Below are 25,044 nucleotides of genomic sequence, written 5' to 3'. Positions count from 1 at the left end.
ATGAAAACGAACTGCAATTTCCCGCTTTTGAAAAAAAAGACGATGGTATATTAAGTCAGGCGAATAAAAACGAATACGCAAAAAAGTCGAGTAGGAAAAAGACGAGCACCAAAATGAACCCTAACCTAAGTGATATGATATCACCCCCTTTCCCTTCCCAAACCCTTGAAAATTACGCTAATGATTACGAGGAGAAAAGAAATGCGATAGAAGGCCTATGAAATCAAACCCAGTTGCACCGGTGTAAGTGAAGCAGCCACGTCCACGAAAATAAGTAAATAATGAATATTGGGCACAGGCGTTTAGCGATATAACTCCGCCTAAACAACGACTCTATCCCAGCAAAACTTAAGGGAAGTTAGCATAAGGTATGTAAGTATTTGTGGATTAACTTTACCCTCCCAGTTGCGGTCCTTCATGACGCTGATCCAATGTAGCTTGCCTCTTACTGTGAACTCAAACCACGATTCACCTTCTTCATGCCCCACCGCCGCCGGAGCCGTTCTCTTGTTGCGCTTGATCGCCGGATCTGGTGTCGACCACGCCATCATTCGGAATTTCTTATATCTACTATTTTCACTGTCTGCTTGGGACTCCCAAACACCATAGTCAGCAACTTCAATTCCACCACCAGAGACCCTCTTCGAGCTAGGTTCTTCTATAGGAGGCGAATGATATCGGGACGTTGACGGCGGCGGCGTCTGCATCCGCTGCCGCTCCAGCTCAAAAGAATCACGTCGGCTCCAGACTTCCCTCACAACCTCCCACGCTTTGTCGATATTGCCGATCCACATGAGACTACACATGTTTTCCCATCTACTATTAACCCAATCCCTCTCCTTGCCTACCGCTTCGCAACCAGCAGCAAGAAGTGGGTATATGTGAACAATGCAACTTCTAGACTTCATGGGAATTGTTGCAATGGCCTGCATTACTTTTTCTGCCAATTCATGGGCAGTTGGGGATTGCAATTCTGGTACAGCTTGGTGAAGATAGAGGAGCGTGGCATATTGGTAGGCTTCCGCGGTTTTGACGCAGTGCTCTACATCGCTGAGCGGATCCTGGGGTTCCTCGTAATAAGCCTCTGGAATCCAATTCTCCAACTGAGTCTTGATATCCATGGCTTCGTTAATGATTGGGAGTGAATTTTTATCAGTCTTTCGTACTTTCTGTACAAGGCTTGCAACACGCCCAATCAATGGAAATAAGGTCGCTGCACAGCCAAGTAAAGGATCAACTTGATTAGTATGTGACAACGGTCCATGCACCAGGGTCTGGACACCATTGTCATCTTCTGAAGTAAGCCGGGCCAAAACGTCAAGATAAACCCAAACGTTATACAGAAACGAGAACATTTTTTTAGATTCTGGGCTAGACTCAGAGGTTCGAAACTTAGCCAGAGCCCGATTTACTAATTCATTTGCACCTCGAAGGTGCTTTGTACCACTAGATGTGTGGCGATCAAAAGCCTCAGAAAATGCTAACACTAATGTTGTAGCTAATGCCGCGTCGTTTCTGATTGTGCCTCTGCTAAAGCCTTGAGCTAATGCTGTAGCCGATTGACGCATATGCTCTATTCCCTCTACACGGAGAGATGGTCGATCCCTCGACATGTGGAAAGCCGTCATCGAGGCAATTGCATGGTAAAGAGCTGGTGACTGTGTGGCCAAGGGCCAGATCATCGTCCGCCATGGGTTCTCAGTGGGGCCGTCCTTTACAGACATGATACCACAGGTGTTTTTATCGAAATGCAGGAGAAGCATCTCTGGGGCGTTGAAGTCAAATGTAGGACGGCGGAAGATATCATGAACGCTGGTAAAGGATTCTCGTGAAGATTGTGAGTTTGTTGAATGTGTTGAAAACGCCGAGGGCGAAAGTGAGCAGCGGCGTCTAAACAACCAGTCTCTCGGAGTTTCTGTGCGAACTATATCAACAACCTCATCATCATCATCATCATCATCATCATCATCATCAACATCAACTTCTTCCTTGATGATTGTGGGGATTCCAATGTCATCCGGTTTATAGAAGTGTCGTTCATGGTCGCCCTCTACCTCCTCCTCAACACCATCCTCCTTTTTATTGATCGTAAAACTGGAATCATTTTGTTCTTCTAGAGGGTTAAGGTAAAGTAGCGGCCCTATAGACTTGTGCACGGAGTTGGAGCTTTGAACTAGCTCGGAGCACATTCCATGAATATTGCGCCTACCACTCACAAAAACCGGATTGATTTCGGAAGGAACAAACGATGATAAAAACCCGGCACTAGACTGAGAACGACTTGTATGTAAATGAGTAGATTCAGGTGGTGATGGAACTTGAAATTGCAAAGGGTGAGGTGATAAGAATGACACATTGGCCTCGAGGCTATTATTTAATTGTGACGAATTTGGCGAAAGCGGAGAGAACTGGTGTAATGAGGAAAACTGCACCTGATACGGAGATGGTGAAGGGGTTTCATAGATTGATTCATTGGGAGACCGTCGGGGAGGACCTGTGGCGGTTGTAATGGACTGATCCAAAAAGGCCGTGCCCGACAGAAGTGGAGGAGGTGGATTCTTCTTAGGTTTTGTCACCCCATTACCAGTACCTATTAAATATTAGCTTATATTCCAGTGGATATATTTCTCAGAATGACGGCTACATGTAAATACTTTTTCGTAAGGATTTTGGAGCTTTGCCTCCTAAGGCGGATTCTTCAAATGCCCTCCATTTAAAGTCTTTTTTGTAACCCCCACAAGTAACACCTCTTTTCTGACCTTTCTCTTATTAGCTCACCGAATTACTAGTCGCAAAAGCTATACCGGGTTTAGAAGCTGAATAAAGGACTCTTAGGACATACATTGGTGGCAAGTGGGTTTGGACTCGTCGCACTTTAGTCGCTTCGCCTTGCAGGTAACGCAACCTATGAAACTATTAGAATTGGTACTATTTTGATCGACCCTGATCTCTGTTCATCGGTAGGCGGTATTCAATTCGAACACAGAATAGGAGATAAAGAGAAAACAGAGTCATTTCTCGTACCATTTCGGCTTTTTGATTGCTTGGGCTTTACTGGTGCTATACCCAAGCTCTCGGGCGATGACCCCATATCTTTTGAGGTAGTAGTTGGGACCTCCATGGGCAGATTGTTCATCAAGAAGCTCTTTGCAATAGTCCTGTAGTTTCGCGTATTGTTTCCTATCTCCTACCAAATATTCCTGCTCTGGTTGATAGCGACTCTTCCGAAATCACACTTGTCGAGTCAATCCTGGCAGTATACCCGTAAGCCCCCTTCGATCTATAGGTATTTTCTTATTTTATTTGAATTTTATATTTCTTCCTGATATGCTGACTTCTGGAAGAAGCGCGCTTGACGATGATAATGAATATAGCACCCAACCGCTCGTTCCGCCGTTTTACAACTTTGTAACAACTTTCTAACGATAATAAGCTGGGTTGCTGCTTCAATATGTAGCGACCCTGTCACCACCACCCGAATATGTTGAAGTCGTTCGCAACAGGGGCAGTTCGTATACGTTCGCGTAGGATTCTGGTGTCGTAATCAATGAAGTAGACTCCCTTCCGATCGTCGAGCTTGTAATCAAAGGGGGAGTTGCAATGGGGTGGTTGAACAGGAGATGGCGAGAATGCAACGACGGTTGGGCGCAAGATAACGATTGGGAAGAAGAAGGAAGTCTATGACGATAGTGAAACATAAACTAAAGGGGAGAGAGAACCGAGCAGCGCCGAGAAGTGTGAAGGCACTCAAGTTACGTTAGAGGAGCTGCAACGTAGGAGGTTGAAAAAGCTTGAGAGAGTCAATTGCGACACTAGCTGAGTTCGGACGAAGATGATAAATAGTAGGGGAATGCAGTGAGAGAGCTGAGCTATGATCAGATGTGTGGCCGCCAACGAGTCGTTTTTTTTTTAGCCCTGGTAAAGCGCGGGGTCTCCTTTGTTCTGGTCGTCTCGTCAAACTGTTACTCAGACCTGAAGTGTCTTTAATCTTGACCTGTGTTCTCCTGCGGGTCCCAATTCGATAAAGTACTTCACCACGTTGGAGCAGCCACACAGTCTAAGCCTGTTACACAATGCTGCTACGGGAAGCGATTTGCTTGTTTGAAAAAGTCCGCAAGGTATATATACATTACATGTGTTTAGAGTAGTACTCTGGGAGCAGAGTACAGTTACCTACTCTGGAGTCTGGATATGTAGATACATCTAGAACACGTAGAAATTTTTATGTATGTTCTGGCAGAGATTTCTTGTAAAAAAAAAAAAAAAAAAAAAAATCTAGGCCGCGGTGTTTTGCGATGCGATTTGTTTAACTGCAATGATGGAAGAAGCCGGTTGATACGCATTAGGCAGTCTCGGTATGCCGAGAATCTATTTTTAGTTTTAATGTCTCTGGGTCAATGGCGAATCGGTTCTATGGCGAATGTGCACTTAATTATTGGCCAATCAAAATCAGAAAACTGCACCACAAACATCGACAGAAAGAATATGTAATTACATGTAATTTATTCCGAGCTATCCCTAGGCCTACTATTATATGAAAAGTAATATGTAAGTAAAAAAACCTAATAAATAAAATCTCGAGAAACTTTTGATAGGAATAAACACCAAATAAGCTGGCATAGCCACTTTGCATGAAGTAGGGGGAAAAAAAACGGAAACGCACAGATGAGTCGTTCTATCCGGATGAGATAGCACATAGGATGATCGTGCACGTGCAGTACCATATAAGATGATGTACCTTGGTTTGTTTGGCCGGCCATTCGTCATTGACTCAGGTTCGCCATTGACCGGGAAAATACAATACTGCAGCTCTTTTTAAATGAGCCTCTAGTAGAATGCCACCTTCTAATGAGTGAGAATACTTGAACATATATATATAGATATGTATACACATGTATATATACATGTATATATACATGGTTGTTGTGAATAGCCTTGCAAGCTTGCAATTGTACATGTAGTTGCAACCTTGGGGTGATCGTGAGATGATCATGTCGAGGTAAACCTAAAATTATAATCCTGCAACAAGTATTCTGGAACAAATACATATACTACATGTATATATGAAGAGTATTCTGCATATCCGCATATTCTCTTTATATACACTTATATGCGTATATGCACATGATATTACTCTGATTGTGTAATCCAAGGATCTGTACCCAAGTATGTACGGTACTTCGATGTTTGTGCGTTATGCAATATGCAATTACATACAAGGGCTGATATTATACATACTTGTATGTGCATGTATCAAGACTCATGTGAGATTAATGTGTTCAAAGTACAACACGACAACCATTCAAGGATTTGTTCTAACAGGTGTTGCACGCACCAAACGAAGAACGTAGCTACAGATTATATATATATAATTAGATGCACAGTACTATTCTATAGATCTAAATGACGAACTGTACATGTATCTATAAGCTAGTACATGTACGTCTGTTATAATGAACTATCACCACTTGGTATAATATCTACCTACATATATACATGTACTTATAGCTATTGTTAATATATGCATATATCAATCACTTCATCTGGCAAGCTGACCATTTTTTGTGGGGACCAACGGCGCCATAGCAAATACTGACGAGAGATTGGTTAGTAGAGATTAATAATTGATTGATCAGAGTTTGTTAGCACTAGCAACGTCCCGTTTGGCCCCACAAAATGTCATCAGCATTTCGACCCAACTTCATGTACGTACTTAGCTAATACATGTAGTATTCACTCGCTCGACTAGTCTTGTTTGATAACAAATATATAGATCTACATGTAGATACATGTACAAGGCTCTGGCATTAAGTGAGCGAACTAAATGGGGTGTTGACAGGTGAGGATCCGTTCACTCACTAAATGCCAGAGCCTTGTACTTACATTAATAGGAGCTATGGATAGTATGATATGATGTAGATATATGAGGGCCTTATCATAGTTTTAATCTTATCCATCAAGTACCTACTTGTATATACGTACTATACGTCGTATATACCTAGATCTCCTTTCCGCGATCCGGCCAGAAACACAACTACATGTACATGTACTTAATACATATGTATACACTTAAGGCAATACTGATCTACTTAAATACTTAAAGTACATGCATGTACATATGTAGCAAAGGTAATATAATTCATTTGTCTTTATTATGGCATGGGGGATATTATACTTGAGTATTTTAATCAAGATGGTGTTCCGTGTCTCCTGGGCAAATATAACGTAGCTTAGTACCCAGGATCATGTGCAACAGAAGTATGCGCAGAAATATCGAGAAGCTTGAGATTACCTTCAAATACAGAGAAACCTATCATAATTCCACCCTCTCGAAATTCTATCCCTACCAAACTTCCAGCGGTTGGAGGGAACGATACCTGTAGTTTGCTAACAAAGGCCTCTCTCTAAATTCCATCCCTACGATAATTCCATCGGAATTCGACCACCACGGGGGTGGAATTATGATAGGTTTTGCTGTATATAATACGACCTTTGATCGATCTAGCTCATAGTACGCATCTCTTTGCAACCAATTTCACGACCGGCAGGATACCTAATTTTTGATAACCTCTACTCAAGTGATGGCAGCTTTAAGGCCGTCTAGAACTACATGTAGCTACATGTACATGTAGTGACTTGTAATGTCCACATGTACTTTCAGCTCGCCTTTTCGCCTTATATCTTGAATCCATTAAAATTAGAGTAGAGGGCCGGGTCTGTGGAAGGGTTCTGGGCTATGTCTCCAACAGCCTAATTATGGCCATGCATGGATGACCCTTTATGCATTAATTTACCTTGTTAAATTTCTAATATCTCTATATGTAAATGTAATACTAGATATATATTGACAGTCTCCTCAGGCATGATACGCTGTGATATAGCACAATCGGATCGAGTTAACTAATTCATTGACCGCCGTTTATTTAGGGCTTGCTGAAATCTCATGATCGATCATGATTATAGTAATGTTCTAGCTAGACTGGTGGTAAGGTTTAATTCAAAGCATATGAATCAAACTCGTATTCACGTGCAAAGTCGAACTGAGACATAAAATATATTAATCAGTCCGACGGATCCTGGCATGATTCAGCTCTGGGCCATGACCATTTTACCTCGTTCAAACAATTAAAAATTAAAAGCAGAATACCCTACGTTGTTAGCAAACATTTCGATTATAGGTTCACGGCTTAATGCCTCTTCATCATATCGATACCAACAAGCAGCCTTGCCCATGCAAACCTCCAACTATATCCCGCCAGGTCAACCTTCATAGCTGGAGACGATAGAAGACATGCAAGGAAACATCTCCGTGAATTACCCAAGTACATGTAGTCAAATGCAGCCTCCGTATTGCAATTTTTATCCATCCCCATGTAGAAAATGGTGGTCTTTAGAAGGTAATTCTACCTGTAGCTATATTTTCGCAACGGATGTCCATGAAGTCAGTCCTCTCATACATAATGCTGGGCCGACGAATACCTGGATCTCGCCTATGTAAATTACATGTAACATCAGCAGTAAGGGGGTTTTGCATCAAATAGAATAAAATACATAATTCCGGTGGAATGATGACACGAACTCTCTGACACTTCAATATCAATAGGGTCACATACATGATGTACTTCAGAGCATACATGTACATACTTATGTATACATATACGTAAATGTACATAATACATACATGTACGTATACCGTGACTTTGCGTAGTGCGTGTTCTGCTACCACCGGAGTGTTGGCACCCTTTTTCCCACGAATTATCTCGGTCGGGAAGAAGCAGCCGAGTACTCATGTATATATATACATGTATGCACGTATATTGCTCAAATAGAGCGTGCAGAGGACAGCAGTCAGTATGCTGTGGTTATTTAGTAAATTGATAAGCATGTTAGCCCCGTCTGCAGTTGACTTATTGGTTTGAATATTGATATTCACAATATATCACTCGATTAGAATCATGCATCAGCTACACGAAGTAGAAATTTCGATCCTGGTACTTAAGTTATCCGGAACAAAAATCAATCTAGAGGGGCTGGCATGAATTGTAACTACGTATACTATAAGCACTTCTAGGCCGGATTCATTCTTGCAATGGCCAATTGGACCAACTTCATAGATCAGGGCACGTACGTAGGATTATATATAGCCACTTCGAACCTAGGCTCGTCCCCAACCCCCCTGCTTCCATCCTTCCAGGCAGCTTGCTGCTAAGTAGGGATGGGTACGAGACTACTCCGAACCTTATTTCCGGAAGCAATCGTCACACTCTATGTGTGCCTAATTGGAAAGGTGAGAAGGGTTTGGTTTGTGGCGTCGGCCGGCCCGTTAAGCAATACATATGTGCATACAACTATAAATTGGTCAAAGGTGTTAATTTCTACCGAACTAGCGACTTTTCAAAACACATGTACCCGGCCAGGGTGGGTTGGAAAGTGACGCACATTTTGGCCTGACAACGCCCAATTACCTATATTTTGGCACAACGCAACACGCCCCCTAAATTCAAATTTTAAGTGCAGGACGTCTCTGAAATGTCTAAGAATTCATTTGGCGTTATTTAAATATGAAATAACCATTCTTCAGGCAAGAAGCCACTATTAGGTAGCCAAAACCAGTAGTAAAAAACCCAAAAGGTATCGATGACAGACCTTTTTTATTTATTTTTTCATTATGAAAGGAATCTGCACATTTAAATTGACCTCAAGATAGACTTGTGTGAAGATTAATTCTCTCATGGTTGAGATATCACCAATTGCAAATGTGCATCATTTTCCGACACCCTGGGTACATCCTTATATAATTATACAAAAGTCATGCATTATAAATACTAGCGAGAATATAAAGTCTGTCCCTTTTGGTACATGTGTGGAGAAGAAAGATTGGTGTCCTACCTACGTATCAAAGCAGACAGACTTTATATTCTCGCTAGTATATATATACCGCAGTAATTCGTCTCATGCTCAACGGACGCTCACATTGACGTTGAAATTCCTTGATCTGGTCATTTGTCTTGAAAACGCCCCCCTAATCTTCCCTCAAACGCGCAACTTGGACGTCTGTGTAACCGTCCACTGAGACGAATTACTGCGGTATATGCTCTGGTTGTATAACGTTGTTAACTGCGTCGTGATCCCGTGATTGCCCAGATCCAAGGGGCGACTCGGAGGATTTTCCAGGCCACAGCGCTCGAGCACTCTGGAGGACTGTGGAACAGAGGAAGGGATAGCTCGCTTTGCAATTTGCACTATGAATATGAGTACAATTCATTGTAATTGAAAATATAGAACCTACTAAGTATATCGAGAGGTTTATACTAATTACTACGCTACGATATATATACGCGTACATCTTATTAATTACTTTAACGCCCGATTTGGTAAAAAAAAATGGGCGTTATATAAGGCTCAGGTAACGCTTATTTAACCGCTTTTGGCAGTTTATTGCTTATTCCGTTTTTACGTCTCCAGTAATAAACTCAAACCAATAAGCATTATCTCAAATAAGGATTATTTCGGATTTGAAGGCTTTTTCGGATTTTAAGGCTTATTAAGGATTATAAGGATTATAAGGCTTATGTTGATTTTTAAGGATTATTTTCAAATAAAAACAAAAAGAAAAAAGCGGGGGGTTGAACCCAGAGTCTTGCAGGTAGCATCTACCTCATGCTACCCACTGAGCCATAGGGGAACTGAAATTCCGGTGCTGGAAGTAATATATGGCCAATATAATGCGAATTTTTAAGCCTTATATAAACCTTATTCGCCGAAAAGCCTTAAAAAAGGCCTTATTTGATGGATAAGGTGTATCTGCTATAAAGACTTAAGCCATTTGATAATAATTATCTCAATCTAATACTTTAAAAATATGCCGTATATATGCCTTATTTTTGAAAACTCTTACCCATGAAAGAGCCTTATCCCAAATTAAGGCTAATACCACCATTGTTTAACAATAAGGCCTTATTTAACGCTTATTTGTCAGTAAATCGTTACTGGAGGCTTATTTTTTCCCCAAATCGGGCGTTAATGTAGGCTCGAATGACCATATAACACAGAGGAACTAAGTGCATGTACATACTTAATTGTATGTACCGCATGATGTAAACTTATAAACACCAATATATATATGGATACGTGTATGTAGAGAATGCTTGAAACCATTGCATATCAGGTGAGAGAGATATAATTAAAGTACGGAAACCCTTATCAAAAAGTTTGATTATTTAGAGTGGATATACCGAGTGAGCCCGAGCTTTGTGCTTTATAATTTAGGATTTGGACCGGACATATATGATTTGAAGTGCTTTAGTAATATTCAATTTCTGGAGTTGAATATCCATATCTCGGCCCCCACACTACCAGGAACCCAAGGAATCGAGGACTAGGACTTGCTACTTGCATGCATTAATATCTATGGCGCCATATTCTACATCTCATCTCATCTTATCAAACGCGCAGGCCCTAAATATTACTAGCTACATGTAGTTGAGGTCATGGCTCTGTGATCGGCCAGGTATTGGCCCAAACTTTATAATTACATGTACCCCAGACAAGATGGCCTATGAGTAAACTAACGACCTGCCACACATTTATGAGCCTGACAGTGACTTGTGGGCTGTTGATCATCATATGATCCACATGACAGAATTAAAAAAAAAAGAAAAAAAAAAGAAAAAGAAAAAGAAAAAGCGAACCAAGATACCTAAGATCTGATTAAAAGATTAAGGCCAAGAGAAACCTTTGAGCGCGTTATGTCAAGTGAAAATGTTTGAAAGCTTATTAAATTTCTTTTGATAGAGGGAGGTTGAATTCCCGGGGCATATTACATACAGCAGACCACTAAATACATGGCCTTTCTTAATCGAACCTCATAGCCATTACCAACTTTTACCGCAGGTGCGCGCCGCCATACCTACGTACTCATAAAACAATAAACCCATAGAACTGCATAAAAACACACCTAACCCCAAAGCCCGGACAAATATTTAATGTTGAAAGGAATATTAAGCTGTCAGGAAAGAAAGAAATGCCGTGCCATATTTTAGTTGCTGGTCTGTGGGATGTGATGTGTGAGGTGCTCGGCCTCCACAACCCGCTCGTCCTTCGACCTGAATGTGCGGTGACCACGAAGAAACCAATACCCCATCACTAAGACAAAAACAACCGCGTAAACAGCGGAGACATAGTTCATAGCTGCAGGTAATGTTAGTATTCTCAATGGAGCTTGTCGTACTAGGGTGATAGTTAACTTACACCCAGCCGTAACAGGTTTTCCGTATGGAAACGAGTACATAATCAGTGTAAATAATGTCCATACAAGAGTGACGATATTGGCCGCGAGGCCAAATCCACCGAGCCAGAAAGGACCGTGCTTGATGTTGTTACGACCCTTAATGAGAAGGAGGATGATGGGAACGGCATAAGAAATGTACAAAAGGACGATGCAAGCGGTAACCATACTGTTTAAGAGGATTTTTCGTTAGTAATTTGTGGCGGTGCAAGTTTTTCAGTCTCGGGATTACCTGTTAAATGCAGTTGTTGATCCAATATATAGAAGACCCAACAAAGCTACGACGAAGCAGCTCATACTGTGGGCATAGAACGGGATACCCATCTTTGGGTGCACCTGGGACCACAAATGAGAGCCTGGCAACCCTCTGTCGCGAGCGAACGACCAGCATAGCCTAGCCTGCCAGGTATGGCAAGCAATCTGACATCCCAATCCAGTGAAGCAGATCATAAATTCCAAAAATGTTGCCCCGGCCTTGGAGCCCGTCGCTTGGTAGTATAGCTCTAGAATTGGGACGAGGGTGCTCGAAAAAACAAGCTCATCTAGGTTGTTCATAGAAAAAAACATAGAAATGGAGTAAATAAAGGCGGTAAAGAAACCGATCGCAACTGTACCCATGATAGCGAAAGGGATATTACGTTCGGGCCTGGGAACTTCTTCCGCCAAGTGAGTCGCCGAATCCAGACATGCAAAAGACCAGTTGGGATTGATCAATCCTACAATGAAGGCGATCGCGTTTGATTCCCATCCAGTATTGTTGACAAAGTTTGCAAATACGAATCTGGCATTTTGTTTCGGGGAAGATGTTGCAAGCACTGTGATGGTGATGGTGATCATGGACACAAGAGAAACGTATAGGAAGAAGCTGCCAACTTTAGGAAGCATTTTCCCCCAGCAGTTAAAAATCCAAGCGAAAAGATTGAAAATCTGGTAGGCAACGAATACCATCCATCTCTCGATCACTCTAAAAAAAAAAAAGAAAAGAAACTGCATTAGAGTTATATAAAATATTTTAAAGATGGGACCCACATACAGATTTGGATGGTTCAACTGGATCATTCCCATTAAAGCACTTCCAATTGCAAGTGCAACACTTGCACAGGTAAATAGACTTCCGGCATATCCAATAGCTCCAGTTGTGTAGGCAAGGAAATTTGCGTACTTTTTGGGAGACAGCTCACTAGCCCAGAAGTACTGACCGCCGGAATTTGGCATAGCGCTGACCAACTCCGACAATGAAATTGCAACACAGCCGTTGATAATCGCAATGATAACAATACCATATACTGTAACAATAGGACCACCGGACGAGATTCCAGTAACCAGAGAAGCAGAAATTCCAAACCATGAGTTTGTAAGTGCAAAGCTCACTGTCATAATGGTCGTTAGAGTAGTTTAGGGAAAGGGGGAACAGAAGGTTCACCTCCGAGCAGTGTCCATTTGCTGAAACCTCGCTCCATCTCTTGGGTATATCCCATCTCTGCCAACCTTGCAGCATCTGAGTCCACTGATAGTTCATCCCGACTCGCATCAACGGATTTGATTTCATTTCTAGGGATATCATCTCCCTGGTAAGGAGGAACGTTCATGATTCCGATTCTTGAGATAAGATCTAACAAAAAACTTTGATCAGATGAAACCTTAGAAATTTGTCTTTTCTAATGTTAACGTTAACTCCTGCAAAGGCAGGGTTACTAAGCACTCCGTGTTGAGGTCGCGTCGAAGAAGCAAGTGACGATTTGTTGACTGCTCTGTAGTTGGCTTGCAGCTTGTACGCGGGAAAGGGTTCAACTTATCAACTTTTCCTTCCCCACTAGTCCGCGGTACCAAACGGGGTAACATGTGTTGAAGCGGGAGCAGACTAGGTAATGGGGCCAGGGGTCAATTGTTGAGACGAAAACTTAACACACTTTCCTCTTCTCGGCCAGAAGATGGGTTGGGGCCAAGGCTATAAAGCGCTACTTCGCAGCGCCTCTTAATCAATTCTCGACATAAAGTTTCGATAACACCTACTCTACTACGCATTACGATAAGTACATGTGCAGTATCTATAACATGTGAAAGTACACAACTCTCGCTAACTACATGTGCGATTGCAATTCTCGTATGTACATACTTAACTCAAGTATAAGACAGTACTCACTTTTGGTGCATAACTGAAATATCTTGGACTCTTCTGCACCAAATGCAATGTGACCACCGCGAAATCCTCTAGGTGTGATGCACTATTCAAAAGGTGTGTACAGTCGTCCGCCGATATAACGAACGTGCATATTCCAAAGTTTTCCGTTCGATACAGTAGATTATTCGGTATAGCAGGCAAGTTTCTATGTGAAATTTAGATTCGGATCACCGAAACCCGTTCGTTATAGCAAATTTGGGGCTTTTTTGGCATTCGTTATATCAGCGAACGACTGTATGGGCATACCTACATATACATATATGACGGTGCGATGATCATGGGGCCATGGAATACTGGGAGTATGGAGCGAGTTCATAAACGAGAAATTGTTGTTCAAACCATACATATCACGCGAGCTGTCTTGCGAAATCTTACCAAAATGAAAACATGAGGTCCAGATAGAAAAAAGCAATTCTTGTGCGCATGCTTGTGGTTCACCACCTACTCTACCTACATGTAGCTTGATAAGACAGCCACTTGAAGTAAAGCCAGGAGCTTCAAAGATCAGATGCTGTTTATCGGGGTGCGGGGTTTTGTAGGCACACTGACGGAAACGCCCTCAAAGATTCCTTGGTAGCGTAAACGCATTATCTCGATCAATCTAGCATTGTGCATAAGCGGGAACCTCAGTAGCAGGCTCATCCATTCTATATTTCACAACTAGCCCTAAATTTAAACGGCAAATTTAAAACTTCACCCTTGCGCGGAAAGTTGTCCGTAGCATCGGAAACATGCTTCACAAAAGAAATTATCATATCCATATCAAAGGTGCACTGTATCCTCAGTATTACTTCGACAATGCCGGGGTATCGGCAAACAATTGTTGGCTCATCCTTTCCCGTGCGTTAGTGAGGGTTGGTCAAGTTTGAGAAGAGATAAGACTCATGCTACGTACCCAGCCGGATATCTTCCGCCGGGAAGATTGTCTACGATCCTACTTGCATCACGAATCTCTTCGATCTCTTCTGGGGTCAGAGTTACATGAACAGCCGCCATGTTCTCCTCAAGATATTTTGTTTTTGTTGTTCTAGTACTAATTGTCAGCGATTTTTCCTATGGGATATAAAGAATATATCTATGCGTACCCAGGAATAGGAATAATATCATCACCCTGCGCAAGTAACCAGGCAAGTGTTGTCTGCCCTGCGGTGATTCCCTTTTTCTTTCCGACTTCGGTTATTATATCAACGAGTTCTAAAATCTTTGGAAAGTTCTCTGGAGAGAAACGAGGAATCTACAATCGATATATTAGCAGGTAAAACCACAGCGTAGAATCCTGAGTGAAGCATGGGTAAAGAAACAATCGTACGAGATTAACCCCATAATGGCTATGAAGACATTGGAATTGTGGCTTAAGAAAATAAAGTAAAAATATATAGGGATAAGGGGGTTATAGCATTCGTTTTGAAGAGTTCTCACCTGTTTTCTGAAATCATCATCATCAAGGTCATCAAAGCTTCTATAAGCACCGGTCAAAATTCCCCGCCCCAGAGGGCTATAGGCAACCACAGTGACGCCCAACTCGCGGCAGGCCTGCAAAAGACCAACTTCTTCGCTCTGTGCGTCAAGGAAAAAAGGCGAATATTCAACCTGGACCGCAGCAATTGGATGGACAGCATAAGCTCGGCGCAGCGTATCGGCACTGCATTCAGAAATACCAATCTGTTTCACTTTCCCTTCTCTATAACAAGGACATGAGCATATATACTCGCATTATAGGGGGTTGGTGGTGGTATGCATACTTAACAAGCTCGGCCATTGCTCCAACTGTCACTTCAATGGGAACTTTTGGATCCACACTGTAGGCACCATAAATTAACCAATACTGCTACAAAATATGGAATGCGATTCGAAAGTCATTACTGACCGATGGACGTAGAGAAGGTCAATTGTCTCGACACCAAGCCTCTTCAAAGAACTTTCGCAACGTTCCTTAACAAACTCCGGGTCGCCTCGAACACCTTCAATACCGCCAGAAAACCCGAACTTTGTTGCCAAAAAGATCTCATCTCTTTTTCCGGTGCGCTTGAACCACTTTCCAAGCAATTCTTCGGAGTCACGGTATACATCGGCAGTATCCCAGTTTGTTGCACCAATCTTAAGAGCGTGGTCCAAAACCTCGAAACGCTCTTCATCAGACTTCACGGCACCGTAGAAAGCGCTGAGGCCCTTTATAATGTCAGTAAAAGATCTAAATTAATCAAAGGTGGAGGTGCGATCATTACCATTGTGCCGAATCCGATAGCGGGCACCTGAGGGCCATTCTTACCCATTCGTCTAGTTGGAATTGCCATTGTAGTATGTTTTTTGAGGCCTGTAAAGAGTCTTTGATGTTGTTTGGGATATTTTATCTTGTGATGATTGCGATTGAATGTAAATACCGGAAGGAAGACGTCGAATTTATACCATTCCTAAGATCGAATAGAGTAGTTCGCCATTGTGACGACATTTGGAGATATCGGGAATTACAAAGCTTTGATGGGACGGACCGAATCCAACCGATTCCCTGAATTTTCGGAGTTAAGCTTAACCTAAACCCACGTTGTTGATACCGAGTGTCTGACTGTGGTAAGGCTTTAAGCTTTGGCAGACGGTGCTCTTGGCGACCGCTGGTGTAACGGCTCTAGGTGTTTGCTTGGGGAGGCGACGACTAAATCATATCTAGTCACTCATGCTCAGCAGCATGTTCACATCGCTCAAAGATTCAGTTGAACACGTGCACGCAAGAAGTGAAGTGAGTGTGTTAGAGATTGCGGTCTCGGCTTTACATGAACCCCGATCGAGAGGATCGACAAACAATATTGTAGGTACATAAGTACTCTACATACTGATTATATTCTTGGGCAATACTAGAGTAGTAAGTGAATGATAATTTAATTTATGGACTTTGTTTTGGCTCGCTTCTAGCTTTCCGGATCCCTAGAACATTCGAATCAATAATACCTACATGTACAGTCAAAGCTCGCTATAGCGGTACTCCTTATAAAGGTAATCTCTCTATTAAGGTAGAGGGCTTCGGTCCCTCTTATTTTTGGTGAGCTGGACTGCAGCTGGTAGATTGGCTAGGAAGCATTTTGGTGTGATACCCTTATACAGTATCCGGTAGAATTATTGCGAAAGTCAGAACTAAAAGAGTGGGTTTCTTGGTCCGTGCTCACTGCAAAAATTCCTTTAAGGGCCAATGGGACTATCTGGTCACGGAAAACCCACTTTCGCATTAATTCTACCAGAATCTGTACAGTTTCCGGCGAAAGTCAGAGCTAAAAGAGTGGATTTTGTTGGTCTGTGCTCGTAGCAAAAATCTTTTAAGGGCCAATAGGACTATCGGGTCACGGGGAACCCACTTTCGCAATAATTCTACCGGAAACTGTACTCGCGCGGCCGAGTTTCGACTTAATCACATGACCTATGAGCAACGCAAAAACCTGTTAAATAGCGTCACGTGAGTAAGTCGAAACTCGGCCGCGTCCCATGGTACGAGACTAGACCGCACCTTATGTACTTTATCATCACCACCATCACGAGCTTATCATGACTGAATAGCGCATGTAATTCCTATTTCATCATCATTTTCTTAATTATAATCACGGGCATATGTGTGCCTAGAAACAAAAAATTTATTTTTCAAAAGTATATCCCAATTGTTTAAAGCCCATACTAGGAGGATGAGAATTGATGGATCGGTGGATGAAACAATAACTGGTGATCTTTGGTTCCGAAATGCTTCTTCACAAAAATATGATATTTAGGGGAATGGCCTTTCCCTCAATACCACAAGAATGCCGGATTTTTGGAAATGCGGAAGTACTGGGGCAGTATAAATATATCACCCACACTGCGCAATCCAGGGAATACATAGATTATATAATGCAGTATTGATACGGCATCGATAGAGCATTTGCTGAAAGGCGGCTTTACTCGCTCGACAACCGGAGTGCTACCCGATTTTATGGGATGGGCGTAGTACCACCGTACTAACCCCCACCCGTCTTTTGGTATTGATAGTGGCTGTAGTCAATACAGTACCCTTTTCTTTCTTCGAGGAACCGTTACGATTATCTTTATTTTTAAAAAATCATTTATATTCTCTCTCTGAACCGGTAAGTTCACTACATATATTAAACGGTACCAGAACTCGGTCCGGCGCGTACCGCTATACCGAGCTTTGAAGTATTACGGTCACGTCACGTTTTATTACTACATATATGTAATACTAGTAGTCTTGGCATCACGCCTATCCGTTATTCAGAGCGCAGATTTATGAGACTGAATTATATTAAGCGAATCGTATTAGAGAGTTTTAGCTGCGTCAGTTGAACAGAAAGCCGGAGAGGTTGAACAGAAATTCTAGCCGTTTTAGGCAAAGACTTGCCAGAGTTCAGCCAATAAGAGGTACATACAGGACTTTCTGTCCAAGTGCTCGACTTTCTGTTCAACTCGCGCAGCTAAAGCTCTCTATTATAAAAGGAACAAGCTTCTTTTATAGTAAACAAAGACATTGCAAATAAACACGTATAACAACCAAACTCGTTGCCTTGACACAGTACATGTAGTTACATAATGTATGAACATACATCATCAATATATACACATCTTTGCATACATCGCTCGGTATCTTAGGTGTGATTACATGTAGTGATAAATACATATCTGTCTAAAACTCTTGGGGACCGAAGGTGAGATAACAATTATTATCTCTTCCATTTGCAACATGACAAATGCTAATGGGTTGATCTACGTTCTGAAGATCAAAGCGAACATACTCTAGACTTTTCTTCTCTGATGAACACCGCCCCTCTCTTTCAATGTGGTCAAAGACCTTGAGAATAATACCAAATTACATGTAGTTAAAGGACAATTGGATGTTGCTAATGATGAAAGAACTGAAGCGCATTGGTGAGAGGTTTAAACTTGCTAAATGTAGAGCTGTGGTACGGAAAAGCGTACGTATGCTACATGGATGTAGTCCCGTTCCCAGGCCTCCGTCCTATGCGTATATCCCTCATATTCTGGTGCCAATCCCCTATTTGGTGTGGTTAGTTAGAAATTTGCAGATAGTCTAAACTACCCAACCACCACCACGACCATCACTAAAGAATACCGAATAGGTCTAGGAACGGGACTATACTCCTCCCTCATGTGTTGCAGACAATCAACACAATCTGGGCGCGAGAAAATACATGCATGTACATGATACATTTCACCTCACTAAATGTACTTAGAACCTTGTTGTGCCACAGAAGTTACGTCTCTGGCTATATTACTGCGATCAAACCATATACCGTCAAGTAGAGTACAGATCATACCACCCTTAAACCTGTCTGTAGTGTATCCATTCGTTACCTCTTATCTAGCGCATTGCCCCGAACCTCAGCTGGAAAAAGGCCTTGTTGGATAGGATTTTTATATCTCAATCTTTTGCTAGTGGTAATTAGTACTTCCTATTAGGACAGAATTGTGCAATTATACATGCAGAGGGAGTTTACATGTGCTGTGTGACACCCTTATATTTTCTTCGCGGTGTACGTAACGAATCCATCAATCAATCATGAACCAAGTCATATCCTTATACAATGTAAGTGGAATGCGGCCTCCGGCCGCAAGCTTACATATACATGTAGTGGACAAATAGAAGTTGTCAACGTTGCCATCTATGGATAGATTAGTCCGAGTACTTTCCAAGAGCGACTGGGTGGGGGATTCGAAAGTAAGTTTGCCTTATCATCTGGCATAGGTCTTTCGGACATGTAGTACGTCCAGTCCAAGGTTGATTGATAATTCATTGATTTCCAGTCCATAGTCTATTCCGAGGTGAATAATAGAATCGGGTCCAGTCTGATCGTATAAGCACTGTACTATCCATTGCACTTAGTTGAGATCTCTGTATGTGACATGAGTAATCCTGTAATTATATCAGTTCTTCATTCTCAATAAAGGGCTCATATCGGGATCGGGTGCCGCTGCGCGGCACACCGACCCCTTCTTGTTGGCACGAGTTCAAAAGGATATCTGGTAGTTCAAGGTTGATATATAAGACTATATATCTGCAATTAATTCTGCCTGCCAGTATTTGCCTTTTCGATGTCAGCTCCCTTCCCGGCATTCCCGGGTCCGATATACGGGAGCAGTTCTTTGTCCGTACATATATATGTGCTCCTATCTATAGTATGCAGCTAGACTATATATTTTAACCAATAGAAATGCTTCGTGATGATAATGAGGAAGCTTATACTGTTTAGAAATGAATTAACAACAAAAACAAGTCATATCCTTAACAGTAGTATACCGAGTGATATTCTGTGCAACATAAACCTCGGGTGCATATTCAGCCTGAAATTGAATCGAAGATCTTATTACAAAATTATTTTCTAACTTAGTTCCCCTTTAGTTCAGGCTTGCACTTGACGCAGACAGGTTCCTGCATGCAGAGATGTACGTGTATGTGAATTTGGAAACAAAGACATAAAGTCACATAATTACTACAACACCATAGTCACATTAACCATTGATGATCAACGCGTACGGTCCATGACTGAATGATTATAGATCTTAAAACTAAGTGTTATACCGGAATAAGAAGGTAGTTTTTTGGGAACTGCCTGAAGACGACATATGCACTTGATCACCTGGTTCCCAATCAGTAACGTTTATCCGATCCAAGAATTTGTTTGATGATTGGAGCTAGCTAGCGGTGATTGGTCTAGTTGGTATCTGCTATTCTGCGGATTTACGTCCGCGATTGGTCTGAATACTGCCAAATACATGTTCCCCCTCCCGATGGTTTTCATAAGTGTTGGGGTTTAGAAGAATGTGTTACCATTGGGTCTAAAATCCTAATTAAGTATAGTAATGAGGGATACCTAAGAAAATATCTATGTGGATCTATGTCCGCCAATCAGGTGGCCGTATTTGTATTTGAACGAGTAAGTAATTCCCTGCAAATGAATTCCCCGCAAAAGATAGTATCAACGGATGTTGGTTACTGGATAAAGTTTTATTATCCCCGACCCAAGATTCTGAATGCAGGCTTACCCGTCGAGTAATCTAGAATAAAAGACTAATCAGCCGTAATGCAGTTGATGCAAATGCGAGTACTTATACGTAAGGTACGAAGGATTAGGAAACGTGTGGAATTTCCCAAGATCTGGATTAGCATGGCTGGGGTCAATCATAATTAGACCGCATAAAGTCTATCCTTGTCGAGTTTCATTGTTAGGGTACGTACTAGAGTAGAATAGCATGATATGGTATGAGTTAACTTAATTAACAGCATACCATCCTCAAGGTCCGTCGCAGCTTTTATCTCAACGTATGTACATAACAAGGCCTTAAGGATACGAGCTGGGTCTCTGTGATAGGTACTTTCCTTAGACTGTAAGTACATAGAAACACCTTAGATTAATTGAAGAGGATGCTTTTGGTGGCCTTAAACGACGTTGATAATTATCAATGGCCTGGAACCACTCCCGGAATCTCCGTGGAAATGCAGACTTATAATCCGAGGTTGCGAAGCTTTCGGCGCTCAGTCTATCGGCAACCTTGCCTAAGTAATCTTTTAACCTCTGTCTAGTCGGAGACTTTGCGAAGATGCTAGATACGGATAAATGTGAGGTTAAATTCAATATTCTAGGATTATAGTGCCTCGATCTACCCTGGTATGCTTAGTATGCATAACACTCACGGACTTGGGTAGAAATAAGACTTTATTGTGGGGTATTTCAGGCATATCGCCCTTATTTTGTCCCTTCAAATCTCCGATTTGCAGCGGGAGGGTTAATTTGGAAGCCCCCGAACAGGCTAATGTGAGCTTGGTTTATGTAGGTGCTAGGTGAGTCTCACCATCTGTGAAACTGCAGACTTTATACTGCAACCCACTTTATAGTATATGCGAATCTCAAGACTGGGCCTAGAAGATATTTGTAAATGTGGGGAAGTTTTGCCGAAATACGTACCGCCCGGAATATTCTTCTAGCCATGTGGTTCTGTCATAAACAGGCTAATTCGGAGAATTAGTGGTGATCCTTCTGGAGAAGTGTACCTGATCTCGGACTTGTGGGAAGCAAGGAATCCTCATATTGCCATGTCATGTTATCATTTCTATTCAACCAACTTAAGGAGAGACACCATAGCCACGGACGGGCGGATTGATTTTTAGGAGTGATTTTCGGGCCGTGAGCCTCTTCGTTCCCGGAGAGAATGGACATTACTTCCGACAGTCGTCGAAGCTTCCCTGCTCAATCAAACCATTGCAGTCAAAGCGTTTAGACAGTGAATATATGGTGTTAGCTATAGGAAGCAATTAGACCCACTTACACTCAATGGTGGAAGCTATATAAACCTTTAGATGCTCCCCCAAAGTATCGAAATCTCATCATCATTCAGGCCATCAGTCTTTCATCAATCATAAGACGTCAACCCCCAACAATTTTGCTATGAAGACTACCGCAATTCTCGCAGCCATGTTGGCTCCCAACATGGTCTTTGGGCTTTTGAACACTAAGATGGTTGCCAAAGGCAAGAAGTATTTTGGATCCATCGCGGACCCTAACACCTTGTCCAATAGTAATGTTCAGACTATCCTCAAGTCTGATTTTGGCGCAATCACCCCTGAGAACAGTATGAAATGGGATGCGACTGAACGTAATTTTCTCCTCTATAGTCACTTTCATCTTCAACCTTAAAGTCTAACTTATTTCACTTCATGAAGCTTCCAAGGGATCATTCACTTTTACGAACGCTGATCAGACCGTTGCCTTTGCCACAAATAACGGTCGTCTCATTCGTGGACATACCCTTGGTAGGCTTTGCGACAATTCTTGAAAGATTGGATAACCATGCTTACTCGATACCAGTCTGGCACTCACAGCTCCCATCATGGGTCTCAGCTATCACCGACAAAGCCACTTTGACTTCGGTCATTCAAAACCATGTCACGACCCTTATGAGCCGGTACAAGGGCAAGATTTACGCCTGGGACGTTGTCAATGAGATTTTCGATGACAGCGGTAACTTTCGTACATCGGTCTTCTATAAAGTCCTCGGCGAGAGCTTTGTCGACATTGCCTTTATTGCCGCCCGTGCAGCTGATCCTGCTGCGAAGCTCTATATCAATGACTATAACCTTGATGGTCCCGGCGCAAAGATCACCAATCTTGTTGCACTTGTCAAGAGGCTTCAGTCCCGTGGTGTTCCCATCGATGGTATCGGAACTCAGGCACATTTGATCCTTGGTCAGGTTGGCGGCGTTGCTGCTCAATTGCAAGTCCTTGCAAACACTGGTCTCGATGTTGCAATCACCGAGCTTGATATTCGCATTCCGAAAGATGTTACCTCTGCGAAACTGGCCCAGCAGCAGACCGACTACAACACTGTCACAAATGCTTGTTTGGGAGTTAGCAAGTGTGTTGGTATCACCGTCTGGGGTGTCAGTGATGCAGTAAGCAAAGAAGTTCCTTTCTTGATTCGACTTTAGAATCGAAGCTAAAAGATTTGCAGAATTCTTGGGTCGACAGCACCTTCCCCTCATACGATGCCCCGCTTTTGTGGGATGATTATTTCAACAGGAAGCTCGCCTATACTGGTGTCGATTCTGCGTTGACCTAAAATTGTTCTCTTTGGTTAGGTACCAAGCTTGATGGGGATTTGAAATATGAGAGAGGGGAGTGGAGTGCTGGGAATTGGGAAAAATTGGTAGAGTACCTATGTGTAGCTAAAAATAAAAGCGCACTGTTGAACAGTGTGTTACTCTACATGAGGACTATCAGTCTGTCGATGTGAGAAAAATTTAAACAATATGGTTGATGATTATACGTGATCCTAGCACTCGTTAATGACAAACAGCTGTCAGGGTTTGTCCAGTCCTCAGTACATAGGTTTCTGTGATAAAGGAAATTTAAGGCAGGGCCTGACCTACATGTATATAGCCATCAAATATGGTTGGGATTGGGGCGAGATGAGCTGAAACAAAAAAATTAGCTAGCAGCGCTCGATTTCAATACCAGAAGTGATAATAGGGATTATAATAACACACAAGGTTTTCTCTAACAAGAGTTGATATTAAGCGCACGCATTCCGTTTCCGTGAGATGACATCCGTTCTGCGGAACAGTCGGTAAGCACCCCCCACTCATATCTGCGGTTGTGTAGCACGAAGACAGGTGGGTAGCACTCTACTTGCTACCCTGGTCACACACCCGTAGGGAACTTGCCGGTATTTGGAAGCCTTAAAGATTTTAAAGCAGAAAGGCACTAACATCATCTCATTACCCCGCAGAAACAAACGCGCTACATACATGTATTAGGAAGCTCGCCCTCTTCTATGATGGCAGGGTACAATAGCTAGGGTGTGCAGAGCAAACTTCTTAAAAACGCAAAATTGCTTTAAGTATCGTTTCTAGTAATATATATGGCACATCTCCGGCATCGCACGCGCACATCATCTCCATCGATCTCCACTCCCTTAGGAAAGCTGCCAAAAAGGTTGAAAACCATACTCCACACTCAACCACTAAAGCATGCCTCCAATCATTCCAGACACCACTTCTGATGTATCAAAGAAACCCATCACAGTTTATCTTACCGGGTTCGGGGTTCGTTTTCAGCCTTCCTTTTAGTCTCATAAAACCGCTAACGCCCGATATACATAGCCGTTCCGGAACTTCACCGAGAACCCTTCCTGGCAAATAGTCTCCTCCTTCCTTCCTTCAGCTTCTGTTTCTACCGATATCTACGACATTACTATAATCCCACACCCCGCCCCTGTCAGGGTCGCCTACGAAACTATCGATACCCTTATCCCATCGCTTCACGCGGAAAAAAAATTTGATTACATTCTCCACATCGGTGTCGCGCTTCCCGGAGACTATGAGATTGAGACAGTCGCCCACGAAAAAGGATATGTGAAGGGTGATATTGACGGCCTGATCCCGGGTGGTAAAAAGGCGGACCCAGAAAAGGAAAAGAAGAACGAGACTGGCGACACGGGGAAGTGTGCCATAGAAGACGCGGACGGAGGACAGGTCTATAAGACGGAATTAGATATAGAAAGGATTATCGGAATGATGGATGCCTGTGGGATTGTGGTATGTTCCTACCCTATAGCTTTTGTAAGGGTAGTTTGATACTTACAGCGACGGGTACAGCCGGAGGAGACGCCCGAAAAACAGCTCGTATTTAAAGAGTCGACTAATGCTGGCCGCTTCTTATGTGAATATATATATCGCACGTCGCTGCGGTGTGCCGAACACTCTTCAAGGAGGGTGTTATTTCTGCATGTGCCTCCTGAAGACGATCCGTATAGCATCAAAACTGGAGCGGGAATGCTTGAGAAGTTTATTATCGCCTTTGTCACCGAAGGAGAGAGGGTAAAACGAAAACAGGAAAAGGAGCTTTAAACCGCATATTATTCTTGGCTATTCGTCGGCGTCATGGATTCTACGGATATCAATTACTTTTAGCAATAGAGCTCGAAGGTCAATGAGAGCTGGCTTAGGATAATCTGATTATCAAGTTCATGGGGAAAGAATAATACACAGATACATGTAGTTTATGATATACCGAAACAGCTGGAGTAGATA

General features: G+C 42.5%; 5 protein-coding genes across 5 annotated transcripts; 2 read left to right on the top strand and 3 right to left on the bottom strand.

Moving 5' to 3' along the window:
- Nucleotides 1–333: 333 nt before the first annotated feature.
- H6S33_005750 (uncharacterized protein) lies at nt 334–3,121 on the bottom strand (the record flags this gene model as incomplete). Its single annotated transcript, XM_044837130.1, has 6 exons — nt 334–347; nt 398–2,270; nt 2,433–2,590; nt 2,655–2,759; nt 2,843–2,905; nt 3,025–3,121. 6 exons carry the CDS (start codon nt 3,119–3,121, stop codon nt 334–336), a joined length of 2,310 nt encoding a protein of 769 aa, XP_044699059.1.
- A 7,917-nt stretch (nt 3,122–11,038) lies between these two features.
- H6S33_005749 (uncharacterized protein) lies at nt 11,039–12,876 on the bottom strand (the record flags this gene model as incomplete). The annotated part of the gene is made up of 5 exons (XM_044837129.1): nt 11,039–11,190; nt 11,251–11,456; nt 11,520–12,152; nt 12,321–12,657; nt 12,711–12,876. The coding sequence occupies 5 exons, from the start codon at nt 12,874–12,876 to the stop codon at nt 11,039–11,041; spliced, it is 1,494 nt and encodes a 497-aa protein (XP_044699058.1).
- Nucleotides 12,877–14,256: 1,380 nt separating this feature from the next.
- H6S33_005748 (uncharacterized protein) lies at nt 14,257–15,763 on the bottom strand (the record flags this gene model as incomplete). The annotated part of the gene is made up of 7 exons (XM_044837128.1): nt 14,257–14,302; nt 14,365–14,496; nt 14,555–14,703; nt 14,889–15,150; nt 15,212–15,268; nt 15,337–15,638; nt 15,695–15,763. 7 exons carry the CDS (start codon nt 15,761–15,763, stop codon nt 14,257–14,259), a joined length of 1,017 nt encoding a protein of 338 aa, XP_044699057.1.
- A 6,138-nt stretch (nt 15,764–21,901) lies between these two features.
- H6S33_005747 (uncharacterized protein) lies at nt 21,902–23,072 on the top strand (the record flags this gene model as incomplete). Its single annotated transcript, XM_044837127.1, has 4 exons — nt 21,902–22,109; nt 22,177–22,266; nt 22,322–22,905; nt 22,965–23,072. 4 exons carry the CDS (start codon nt 21,902–21,904, stop codon nt 23,070–23,072), a joined length of 990 nt encoding a protein of 329 aa, XP_044699056.1.
- A 910-nt stretch (nt 23,073–23,982) lies between these two features.
- On the top strand, nt 23,983–24,861 carry H6S33_005746 (uncharacterized protein; the record flags this gene model as incomplete). Its single annotated transcript, XM_044837126.1, has 3 exons — nt 23,983–24,057; nt 24,115–24,549; nt 24,610–24,861. 3 exons carry the CDS (start codon nt 23,983–23,985, stop codon nt 24,859–24,861), a joined length of 762 nt encoding a protein of 253 aa, XP_044699055.1.
- Between the last annotated feature and the right edge of the window lie 183 nt (nt 24,862–25,044).

The sequence above is a fragment of the Morchella sextelata genome (assembly GCF_020137385.1).
Source record: "Morchella sextelata strain SCLS chromosome Unknown scls_2, whole genome shotgun sequence".
In the NCBI taxonomy this organism is placed as follows: Eukaryota; Fungi; Ascomycota; class Pezizomycetes; order Pezizales; family Morchellaceae; genus Morchella; species Morchella sextelata.
This window is presented reverse-complemented; position numbering and strand designations above follow the sequence as displayed.